General features: G+C 43.1%; 1 protein-coding gene across 3 annotated transcripts; it reads right to left on the bottom strand.

Moving 5' to 3' along the window:
* Positions 1-409: 409 nt before the first annotated feature.
* Positions 410-11,416, bottom strand: dlec1 (DLEC1 cilia and flagella associated protein). 3 transcript variants are annotated; one of them, XM_029147083.2, is made up of 38 exons: positions 11,093-11,416; positions 10,862-11,002; positions 10,628-10,784; positions 10,420-10,533; positions 10,150-10,334; positions 9,767-9,984; positions 8,590-8,674; positions 8,391-8,478; positions 8,033-8,206; positions 7,792-7,928; positions 7,607-7,699; positions 7,413-7,503; positions 7,156-7,318; positions 6,748-6,940; positions 6,574-6,650; positions 6,284-6,446; positions 6,097-6,193; positions 5,842-5,969; positions 5,590-5,751; positions 5,387-5,517; positions 5,080-5,230; positions 4,880-4,996; positions 4,662-4,783; positions 4,391-4,576; positions 4,233-4,300; positions 3,993-4,144; positions 3,784-3,899; positions 3,617-3,687; positions 3,353-3,534; positions 3,065-3,223; positions 2,848-2,970; positions 2,666-2,760; positions 2,438-2,525; positions 2,099-2,296; positions 1,852-2,013; positions 1,620-1,770; positions 1,303-1,420; positions 410-1,220 (listed from the first exon to the last, which is right to left on the bottom strand). In XM_029147083.2, the coding sequence occupies exons 1-38, from the start codon at positions 11,174-11,176 to the stop codon at positions 1,097-1,099; spliced, it is 5,064 nt and encodes a 1,687-aa protein (XP_029002916.1). In that variant the 5' UTR covers positions 11,177-11,416; the 3' UTR covers positions 410-1,096. The 3 variants fall into 3 exon arrangements, with proteins under 3 accessions (XP_029002916.1, XP_055364189.1, XP_055364190.1); XM_055508214.1 differs by having other exon boundaries at positions 10,862-10,983; XM_055508215.1 differs by having other exon boundaries at positions 10,862-10,980.
* Between the last annotated feature and the right edge of the window lie 747 nt (positions 11,417-12,163).

The raw sequence follows: 12,163 nt of genomic DNA, 5'->3' as shown, positions 1-12,163 counted from the left end.
AACATATTACTAGAGGTATAAACATATTACTAGAGCTCAGCAGAATAATTTAAAGAAATGTCAGATATGTCATCTAATGTCATTAAAAGGTATGTATTAGTCAACGCCTTTGAACAGTAAAGTACTTACAGTAGGACTCCAAATAACAGAATCATATGTGGAGTATTTAAAAATGATGATGTGATGCTGTGCTACAGAGCAAATCAATGAACCAGCTAAATGGCTCAGTAATTACTCAGTCCTCACAAAGGAAGGACTATTACCTAAAACTTCCTCCCTTTCAGTTTTCAGAAGCCACTGATGCTGCCTGTGAGTAAAAACACCTGTAAATGTGTAGGCTGCCAGTGACGGTTCCTCTGGCGAGGAGAGGAGAGTGCTGTCAGTGTGACAATAAAAGGAACCAGACAGATGAAGAGGTCTGTATGATTTTAATCTGGTGCTGTGAGGCGTCTTCTAGTCCTGCACATCAGACCACACCGCAAGAATAACCAATGCTGTACTGACCTTGGCCTCAGTGTTGCACAGATTAGTTCCACACAATACCGTGTTATTGTGATCAGACTTCCCCTTGTTCTGTGTAGGACTGCTGGAGTGCATCGAATATCAATTGGACATTTGCATTTCTCGGTGGATTTGTGGTGCTTGTAGAAATGTGTAACGCAGAACTGTGCTGCAGACAAGCACTACAGGCAGCTGTTAGGAACAATAACAGCCTGAGCATGTGCGTGTTTAAAGATTTGGAGGCTCCAGACAAAAGCAGGACGCCTCAACTGACAGATTCATGACAAGGTTGAGAGACAGCGAGGAGCTTCTCCAGCTCTAGATGCTGTGCTATAAGTAATATGATTTTATGGCCTGCCTGACTATCTGCAACAATACTACCATTAAAGGTGTTCTGTCTGTCTCTATGTCATCCACTGACCCCTTATGTCAACAGCCACAGCCACACAGCAAAGTACAAACATCACTTAATAAAACCACACTAAAGGAAGCTTTCACTATCAGTGATCAAACAGGATCCACTGCTCTGGAAAGAGATCTCCAGACGATCTGCACACGTGACTGGAACGCTGTTACTGTGAGTGTCCCCAGGGTTTTAGGACTCGTGGTTAGACATGTACACTTCATCAAAAGATCCTTTTCCCTGGAGGTGCAGAGTGATGGGGGTCTTCTCCAGTAAAGACTGTATCACAAGAGTGGCCCTGAATCCTCTGTCCTCACTAAAACAGATAAAACAGAATAAATGACCTTCTAGCCTTTCATGTTTATTAGAGGCCGTAATAATGGATTATGGCTTGGTACCTGGGAGTAAATCTGATCTGTAGACACTCGCTGCAGCTACTGACACCAAGCTCCTTGAACCTGAGAAGCCCAGAGTCTGGTGTCACTCTGAACACACGGGAATCGCCTTCATCTGCCTCTACACACAGTAAAGAGCACAGGTGCAAAAGGTCCATGTGAGCCCATGTGTATCGATACAGTGATATGGAGACAGTAGTCAGTGTTCCAAAAATACCAAAGCTCTAAAATAATAATAGGTGTAACAGCAATAAGACCTAGAGCGATGGTAAATATATTAAACAAAAGGTCAGTGAAACGCAGAGAAGATTCATAGTTACCGATAACTGATTTCCAGTAAGTGTGAGATCCGTGGCTGGAGAGGTTCACCTCTGCTGTCCGGGTCCGGCCCACATAGCAGAACCCAAAGTCCACGCTGTCACTGGACAGACACAGCGTAGCCAAGCCCAGATAAGCGCGGAGAGGCACTGTCTGTGTGGAACAACACAGGAGGAAAGAAACTTCTTACCTTCTACTGCTCTCACTTATTGAAGATTCTGTACAGTCGCTCACCTGCAGGCTGTTATTACTGTAATGAATGAGAAGGTTTTGCTGGAACCTCAGCGTCTTCTGTCCATTTGCACTGTGGATCAACGTTACTCCAAGAGCAGCTTTGTCATCTGTCTGATCCACGTGCTCCAGAAGAGACAGGGAGCAGTGAAAGGCCACTTTCACCTGACATTCACAGATGTGCACAGATGTGTGGAATTAGATTACAAGATAACGCAACATCATGCAGATCAAATGCTCTGTTTCCCACCTGCATGTTGTGCTGTGGTTGTAGCACCAGAGGCTGACTGTCTCCAGTAGGCGAGTTGCTGGACGGTCTGGTCTGGGCTCGAGGCTGAGGTTTAAGCACTGTAAATGGAGGCTGAGCCCCCAGCCTGAGGTGTAAGGGCATCTCTGAGGTGTTATTTAGCTGAAAAGTCTCTGTGACGTCAAAATCCTTCACCACCACCTGCGGAAAAAAAGGTAACAGGAAAGCAACCTTGGAGTAAAACTCAGTTGAAGTACTGTGCAGCTTTGAGATTAATGTCTCTAGCGAGCACTTCAGTAAATCAGAGCAGTTTAATTAGTGAAGTACATCTACTGGGCCGACCTCTTTTGCAGATTTTCCCCTCAGTAAATCTCCAGCTGAGGCATGAAACTCCAGCGCCCCGTCGTCCTCCTTCATCTGCACAAACAGCCTGCAGCGACAGATATTCAACTCCATCAGACCACCTCTGAGCTGCTCTTTGCCAAACTCAGCAGATTTAAATTTAGGGAACATAAATTGAGTTGGATCTGGGGTTCCAGGGAACTAAGTTGTATGATTGTAGCCACTTACACTGCAGGTTTAACGGTTGCTACCAGATCCACTCTGACAGGCTCCAAATCCAAACCCTGAGCCCTTCTGACTTTACCTGGGACCAAGGCAGCTGACTGCAAACACACAGAATAAAGTCTTTGGCAGTTTAGGTGCATTTCCAGAGTTTACTGATTAATCTATTTATGTTTTTACAATATTACCTCAGACTCTAGACTCAGGAAACCCAGAGCCAGGCCAACGCATCTGGTCTTAGGCGTTGACCCAGGAAGTGTCAGAGGAGTGAAGGACACGTGTATTGTGACACTGCTCTTTGCTGGAATTACCTTAAAATATACACAAGGAAGAAAATCTGTAATTTAGATAATAAAAAATGTCAGATGTCAAAACTGATAAAATGCACATATTAAATCAACATACAATCTGCAGAGGAGTGATGCAGTATGGGTAATCTGAGAGTTTGCCCACATGAGGTCGACTGGAGGCAGAGGAGAGATTTTTCTCAGCAGCAAAGGGATCCGGAGACGTTTGCTCTTTCTCAGAACCCTCCTCAGAAACATGATCCCCATCTTCTCCATCCTGAAATCAGTGGGAGGAAGGTTTCAGCCAGTAACACAATAAACCATGCATTCCTGTGGCTCGTGTCATTGCAGACATTAGACGATATCAGAAAAATTTGTGTTTGTTGTGTTGTGGTGTTAAACTCACAATCATGCTTTGGAGAGAGGAACTCGCCCCCTCTGAGCCGGGGCTCTGATTTCTTTCCCAGGCTGTTTGAATGTTCCCATCAGGAAGCGGTAACGTTCTGTTGGTCACCTCGTTGATGTCAGCTTCTCCGTACGCCACGACATCGGGATCGATGTTATACGTCTCCCAGTCCATACAAATATCTAACAGTAAAAGGAAGTCATATTAGACAGCCTATAAATGCATGATACATACCTGAGAGGGCGCAATGTGAAATGCTCTTACCCAACATGGTGGGATTGTTGATGCGAAGAGAACGCGACACGGTGTCACCTCCAGATACGTGTGTGCCAAACCTAATGATGCCATCAACACATGCACTGCTGTTAGTACTGCAGTACTGTCTATACAGTAGGCAGATAATGGTGTGAAATACCAGCAGTGCTACTCACTGTATGGTTGGTCCCTGGTTCTGGTTGTCTGGCTGTGGACCTATCATCTGAAAATAGAGTGGGCAGCCTTTCACTGTCATCTGCATGGGGATGAGTGTAGGCTCAAGGTCTCCCACCTGCACATGATGGCATGACAAGGATGCAACACTGATTTTAGTCATCTTGCCCTGCAAAGAAAGTTCAAAATGTAAAACATTCATTAGTCCTACTTTGCAAATGAGAAGGTCGTTGTACTCCCCCCACATGTCGGTATAGGCGGTCACATCCAGGGTCTGGGTCTCAAACGGGCCCAGCTGTCCAGTGTGTGGCTGAACAAAGAAGGCGGCACCCTTCCCATGAGCCAGCAGGTTGCTCACAAAGTCTGCAAACGGATAGAAAGTCAGGTTCTGGAGTTCGTAGGGCTCTGCTTGACTTTAAGGATTTGATACTAGTAAGACACAAAGGCAGACCCTCGTGGGCTTTTTCTTCTAGTTTCTTTGCTTGAACCGAGTGAAGTGGCTTCATGACATATTTAAATCTACGATTAAGACACAGACCACGTCACAGCCACAGTACAGCAGGGCATCACTTTGATGCATTATTTAAGTGAATGAATTAGCTGTGTTACCTTTTCTCTGACTGGTGACTTGATTGTAAAGGATGGCCGGTGAAATACTCAGCTTCTATGGTGAACGGGGCTGAAACAGCAGTTTGATTGGTTATCAGCAGCTGCTTAGTAACAGCTCTCTTTAAGACGACATCGTCTCCAAAGTTTAGCACCAGTGTTGCACAGGTATCACTGTCTAGTGCAGGGCTACAGTATGAGCACAAAACAGACATATGTCAGTCTGGGATGGTGCTTTACTACACCACTTACAGTAAGTAGGCGATGTGATTACCTAACACTGGGCAGCGAGTAGACAACACTGAGTGCTTTGGGTTTGGAAGCCAAAATGCCAAGAACAAGGGGAAGGTCCATCCCTTGAATCTCACAGACAGCAGCCACTTCAGGCACTTCCAGCTAGACAGAAAAACAAACAGGATGATAATGAGCATCTGTGACAGTAGATCAAACACAAGCATTTCAATTTGTATTGCTCTGTTTAGTGCTACTTACATCTGTGTGACAGGTAAAATTAACCGTGACCTCTATGCTGGCATTAGGTCCCAGCGTGCCAGAAGAGGGGTCAAAGCTGGCCGCACACAGTGAAGCCTGCTTACCCTGCAGCTGAGGCTGGTGGGAAAGTGACCCAGGTAACAAATATGTTTAACTCATTTATTCCTCTTACAGCACAGTGCAGAGTTAAAGTATAGTACCATCCATGTAAAGTGTGAAGGGAGCAGAGTCTGGTTGAAGAGAGTTACAGTTCCCCGTGCAGGAACTCCAACGTAGAGGTCAGAAAGCAGCAACTGACACTTTAGCAGACAGACCTGAGGAGACTGAACGTCTGCATGCACTGACAGGTGACTGCATGAAGCACATACCAGTATTACTATCAACAGCAATATATTGTTATACTGTAACATAACAAACCTTCCAAGTAATTAAAATGTGACAGTTAAGTAAAGGAAGCTCTACATCCCAAGGTGACTCCATAACAAATAACCATGTGTGTTTACTTACCACCCTGTTCCATTTTCCACTTTGAGCTCCAGCTCTGTTTCAAGTTGCTGACAGCGACGTGGCTTAAAGAGCAAGTCCACACTGCAGGAGGCAAAGGGGGGAAGCTCACCTCTGCAGGGCTCCACTAATATCTAAACACAAATACAGCCTGTTTATATGACAAATTTACCAGCAGAGCAATATTAGGAGAATAATAATAATACATGTGTGACTTCATGGTCGTGTTGAAAGGCAAGCTTTTCCTCCATTGTCCAAGAGGCTTTCAGTTGAGTGGTGTTGGTGAGGAGCAGTTTGGTCTGGGTCTGCTCCCCGAGCCTCATGAGCCCAAAGTCCACACTGGGCACACTGGGGGTCACTACGGGACCCTATCACAAACCACATGATTAGTATAAAGAGAAACCTGTTGATGTTCAGCCAGGACTGGACTCTGACATTATACTTCAGTTTAATCTAACCTTGAAGGACACCTCAACAGCCAAAACGATGGGCCTGTGATGCTCTATGTGACAAACCAGACTGGTCACAACCCTCTCTGCTTTCTCTCCTGTCACTATTAGATCAAACTCACAGCACTCATTCTCATCTAGAAACACAAAGACAAAAACAATCAGAAAAGAAGAATATGCAATATACAATTATAACAGAAGGAGACACTGCTCACAATTTACAATGTACAATTCAAATACTGGAGGATGGTGAGTGTGTCACACCTATTTTGCCAGTAGAGGGCTCTACTTCTATCGAGTGACTGCAACTGTTCATTCTTTCCCACTGGAAAAAGATGAAGGTCTTACTGTGGTTCCACATCTGTAACACACAAACACAGAAAACACCTCCTACAACTGGAATACCGCCACTTGATGAGATGGTACAGACTCTGACAGTAACTTAAATAACCTTGAACTGCCTGCGGGTGGTTGTAGAAATAAAGATCTCTCCAGGGATCACCACGGCATAGGGCTCCAGCAGGACCTGGTACGGCTCCGTGGACCCCTTGACTTCTATTTCCATGACAATGACATCACTCACCTTGGAGCCTGTGCGCACAGGCTGAAGAACACTACATTAAAGCAGACACAAGCCAACATGACAGAGCTTCTATTTAGTCAACATGTGAAATTAGAGATGTTTTGAAGGCTTGACCTTGACCTGTTATTCTTTGGTAATAGTGTTTACAGTACACAAACCTGTTTTCACTGGGTTCCTGTGGCAGCTGAGGGACGTCCCTCAAGACTAAATGACACACATTGTGATAATCCTTCAACTTAAGAACATATTTTATTAGTACATACAAGACAGTAGCTTTTATTATGAATGATCCAAAGGTGGATTTTGTAAAAAGTATTTCACATTCTTTGTACCTCTTTAGGACAGAAGGTCACCAGGAACTCGTGGTCCTGGCAGGGACCCAAAAGGCCTGTAAGAGGCCTAACGTGGAAAATGTCATCTGTGGCCAGGCTGGACTGGATGTGGAAGGTTTCTATTGTTTCCCCTGGAAGCCGAGGTTGCAGGTTGGGCTTCATAATCTGCCAGCAGAAAGGCAGCTCCAAGTGGCTTTGGCCCAAAAAGACAGAGAATAGAGGCATTAAATTTGAGCCTGAAGGGAAAGACCTTTTATATAGCGGGTCAGTGGTGGTGTAGTGCTGTGAATTAATATTTAGAATCAGAGTCGGATGTTCCAGAGGAAAAAGAAGGGTTATAAACACACTATACTTCCTGTCCATTCAGCTTTGTAGCAGTGATTGTTACTGTAAATATGAGAACCTTACACGTTATTTCTAACGATGAGTTTCTTGTGTTGCACAGAGTGAGGGTTGGAAGGGCCGAAAGACACAAAGTGCTCCGCAGTGAGGTCATGCACTTCCCCAACTGTAGGAGGCTCCCTCTCCCCAGACACAGACACCAGCTCAATCGCAATGGGCTGTCCTTCACCTGGAAAAGACAGACATCGGTGTGATAAATGTCAAAAGAAGTATATTTACAGTAGCCTTATTAATTATGTGGGAACAGAGACTGAATTATTCACCTTCTACAGAAATGTCTTTCACATGGCAGTTATCGCAAACAACAGTGAAAACCTGGCAGCTTTTTTCAGCAGTGGTCGGAAAAAAAACGACCTGCAAAGACACATAATATGTACATTGTCCAAATCTCTGAGGAAATCTCACTTCAGCTGCATCCTGTACTACAGTCCTTCTAAATCATCCATCACTGGCTCACCTCCATCACTACGCCCTCTCCTGGCTGCAGCACAAACAGAGATGGGCTCACTGCAAAGGGTGGCTGTTCACAAAAGTATGCTCTTGATGAAGACTATAAAAAGAAAAAGAAAATCTCTTTTTGCAGTAACCGTTATATATACATAGATTATACAGCTGAGACAGTTTAAGTGATTTTTTTTTTACCCTAAGATCTGCAGGCGGCCACTGTCTCTTGGGGATTACACAGAAGGTCCCAGCACTGAGGCCAACATTTTTACAATGGACTTCAACAAACTTTACGCCTCCAATCAGACAGTAACCACAGTCCAGAATTCTTGGCACTGCACAGTAACAAGGGAAACATAATGACAATGGATGTCAATGTAAAGTTGACTTAGTGTACTGTGTGAGAAAAGTATCAACAACATGAAATTGGTAGATTTACAGGTGAGTACTGGAGGGGGCCGCGTGGCTAAGATGGGCACCACAAACAGGTGCTCGACCTGGGTCTCCACCATGATGAAGTCCTCACAATCTGCCAGGGAGTCTGGAGCAAAGCGCACTGTGTACTTACAGCTCATCCCTGGGGCAACAACACCCCCCTCACCAGGAAATCTCCCTGTGAAAAAAAAACGTGAAAAAATCAGCAGCGTATATTCACTTGTATGCAATCAGAAAAGAAGAATATGCAATATACAATTATAACAGAATTGTATATTGCAGGTCATGGACTTTACAGGGGTCACTGACACCTGATAATATCCACTGATCTAAGAGAAACATACATATAACCTGAAGCTCACCCAGGCCAATAGAGAAGAAAGGAGTTGTTGGAGGGATAACTCTGACATGTCGGCTTGAGGAAGTCACATTTTTCAGCTCCAGCGTTGTCTAAGACAGAACTGGACATGTCACTGTGCAGCTCTCATTTTAATGCAAGCAGAACAGTGATGTGGAGGATCTAAAATATTCACTGTGTTTCATTTCTGTTTTTGTTCTTACTTCATAAACTTGACCCACACTGTAGTCGGTAAAGACAACCACTGAAGGCTTGGGTAGGAAGACTGGGACAGTATCCTCAGTTGAGCTTTAACATGAAGAGAATACAAACAAATCAACATCTGAGTACTACAGCACACAGGCTGCTTGTACGAACAGGAAGCATTTGTACCATCCTATATACAGTAATGTGACAATATTTCTGCAAAGTCTCACTCTACTGAGCACAGACACACAAAATAGTTTACTCATAAAGTAAAAACCAAAGTTCTGACTAAACGATACATCCATGTTATCTTATTCCATGTATTAGACAAAGTAGGAATTTCAATATTCAAATTACAGTAAGACAAAATTACAGCTGCAGTGTTATAACAGTTGTCGTACACACACTGTACAGTAGATGTGCCGCTGACAAAAAGGTAATCAAATAGTGTATTGCATTATCTCAGACTTACTTATGACTTGTCTCCTTAAATGCACATTTGGACTACATACTGTATATGTTTCTAAGTAGATCTACCTCTATTTGCAGTGAATCTGAATGTTCCAATAACAATTCATTCGAAGGTTTTTGACAGTTTCATGGGAAGATCTCTTTTTATTCCCTTCAGCTTAACTGGTAAGAGAAAAAATGATGGCTTTTTAGATAATAAGAGTCATGTTACATATTACATTGGGACAGGAACTAAATGACATGTACAAGTGCCGTCTCAATACACTACATTTCTACCCACAACATATCGTGACTAATGGCGATTTCAAAGCCATTTACCTTTTATATTTGTAATAACTTCATGGTCAGGTTAAGTCTTTATCATCCCCCATTATAAGAAGCCATTAGTAGTATAATGAAAAGATAAAACCACGTAGAGGTTTTACATTGTACTGTATGTGAACCTGCATAATGTCCAATCTATGTAAATAGATTATAATCTATGTAAATAAACACACTTTGGCAGGAAATGTTTGCATTGAGGTATAGTCAACTTATGTTTGCACTTAATATTGAAGAGGGATGAGCTTAGTGTGCTTTGTACTCTATAATCAATTATAGCTTTTCATGTGATCTATTATTTCAGTATCCTGCATTGTGACATTTACTGAAATTTGATAAAGTGACAAATATTTGCTGGTGAAATCATAAAATGGGCCTTTATACTCAGCACAATGCAGCTACCTTTGTTCCTCCATCTTTTTACTCTCCTGCGCTGCTTTTTTCCTGGGACAGGACATGAGGGATGAGCCCCCCTGCTGTGCATTTGTTGGAAGGAAACGAGGATTGTGTGGAACGCTGTGTCTATTTTTAGGCCTCTGAAGGTTTTCTAACCCCTCAGTTTGGTCTTTGGCACCCTTCTCATCCTTCCACTTTGGTCTTGGTTTAGTCTGGTTTGGTGTCTGAAATGCATAGAATGTATAGAATTGATAAATATCAGTGAAATTTTAGATCCTATATTAAATTATTTTACAATATTATAATATAACAGAATTCAGATGTTCCAGATCACAAAGGCAATGATCACGGCGTCTAATCAAAAAGATGGAGGCACCCTAACTCCTAACCTCCCTGAGAGAGTTTCTCCTCGTTGCTTTATCTGAACTGGAGTCGAAGGTCATGCTGAGCTCTGACTCCTTCATTTCAGTCACAGGCTTTCCTGAACTGGGGATCACTGTGCAACCATCATCCCGAGGCTCTCGAGACATATGCATGGTGTAACTGATAGTCGGCCTGGCAGGATTCTGTTTTACTGAAGAAAGGTTTAGGTCACACACAGCATAAAATCGCAACAGTATTAATTAATAACTTGATGAGACTTAAAGAAGGTCAGCTACTTGCTGCTGGAGCTTTCAGCCGTGGTTTTTCTGTAGGTAGGTAGTCCTGGGGGGAAATCAGGTCGTGCAGTTTGAGAAGATTTTCGTCTACACAGCTGGGAAAAGCCGGTTTGACTGAAATAAAGAACATTGAATACAAATATAAAACGTACCTACTGTGACTAAACCAGTGTAATATTGTGTTTTGTTATTATTATTGCCATCTGACCAGTTAGGAGGCCTGGGTGCTGGTGGATGTCTCCTATCTTCTCCTTCATTCTCTCATAGGCCTGCTTCTCTGTGGCTGCAGCCAGAGCTCCGGCCTGAATGATGTGTTCCTCCAGCATGTCTGCCTCTTTGATTTGCTGGTTGTATTCTGAATGAATCTATGGTATTTAAAAACATAAAATAATAATAATATCAACTCTTCTGATAGACCTCGTACAGCACAGTGTGAGGTTACCCGTTGAAGCTCCTCCACGTATTTCTCATGGTAGCTGCTCCGTCCACTCTTTGTCTTGATGAGGTTTAACACGGTGTCTTTCCCAATTACGTCTTTCGTGTAAAGGTCCTTGAACGTGTCTGCTAATACGTGGGAAATGTCCTAAAATTCAACAAAGACGAGGCTGCCGTGTCTGTCGTCAGCTCGTAATGTACACAGCTTAACGGGGACACTGCAGTTGTTCGTGTTTACCTGTGATTTTCCTGAGGCAGGTCTGTGACTGTTCATAGACGGGTCAGAACTCAGGTGTTGTTTTGTCCGTGCCTCTTCCTGCATTGCTAACCCAGAAGTAGCCACGTTAGCCACTGCTAACGCCAACTAGTTAGCTTTACAACAGCGCGAGAGCTTCGTTTGTGCCCACGTAACGATGTTTACACTGTGGTTGTGCGAGCGTGTCGTAAAATCTGAAACAGTCACATCTTTAGCTAAGAATGTGGGGGCAGTATGCTAACTATCTAGCTACTTATCTTCCGCTTGTCAGACAACTTTGTATACAGGTGGTTGCCATGGTGACAACCAGACGTCTCCATGGCAACCAGTTGACCGCATAAGTATTATCATATCTTTAGGCCAATACGTTGCGAAACCACAATCAACACACGAGTCAGTATAGTTTCATATAATTGTATTAGTTTGCGGAGGGATCAGTAAAATATCCGTTTTAATTTATTTCACAAATTATCATTTGACGAAGCATTTTAAATGATGGGAGCAGCCTCAAAGAACCCAATCTGCAGCTTCCCACGGTTCACTAGATTCAGTGTTGCAGACATAGATCTGTCTAGTATCTCATGCTTTAAATATTTTTACAACCTGTTACAAATAGGAACTTGTGTTTCCTATATGTTTGTGGATGACGGGCTGGATGTGACGGTTTATAAGCGGATCTGTTTGTATCTACTGTACAAGCATTAACAGTAATTAAAATGCCATAATTGTTAAAAAAAGAAAAGGCAGAAGAAATATGCAGGAGCACATGACAGACTATAAACATCAGACAACACCTTGAATGAATTAAGCCACATTATTTCACTGTCGGTGCAACTACAGCATTCCCAACATACTGTAGTTTCAGTGTTTAAAGTAACCTAAAACCTCAATCCAACACAATTTCACCAAGGTTTACGTTTGTGGAAGGGTTTATTTTTATTTGTGCCATTAAATTCCATTTAGAGGTGCAGTTTCAATGAGATCTACAGTAAATGAAAGCAATAGAAACAAACAGAGCGGTGTACTTGTTAGACCGGTGCTGCAGTGGGTGTG

The sequence above is a fragment of the Betta splendens genome, chromosome 4 (genome assembly GCF_900634795.4).
Source record: "Betta splendens chromosome 4, fBetSpl5.4, whole genome shotgun sequence".
In the NCBI taxonomy this organism is placed as follows: domain Eukaryota; kingdom Metazoa; phylum Chordata; class Actinopteri; order Anabantiformes; family Osphronemidae; genus Betta; species Betta splendens.
Note: the sequence above shows the minus strand (reverse complement) of the source record. Positions and strands in the feature narration are given on the sequence as shown.

Bases quoted from the DNA above. Each gene is read 5' to 3' on its own strand.
- dlec1 (XM_029147083.2), bottom strand. From the start codon at position 11,176: ATGCAGGAAGAGGCACGGACAAAACAACACCTGAGTTCTGACCCGTCT. The intron at 6,651-6,747 runs GTACAAAGAATG...TATGTTCTTAAG, and splicing joins TGACCTTCTGTCCTAAAGAG to TTGAAGGATTATCACAATGT. The intron at 2,971-3,064 runs GTATGTTGATTT...GTATATTTTAAG, and splicing joins GCATCACTCCTCTGCAGATT to GTAATTCCAGCAAAGAGCAG.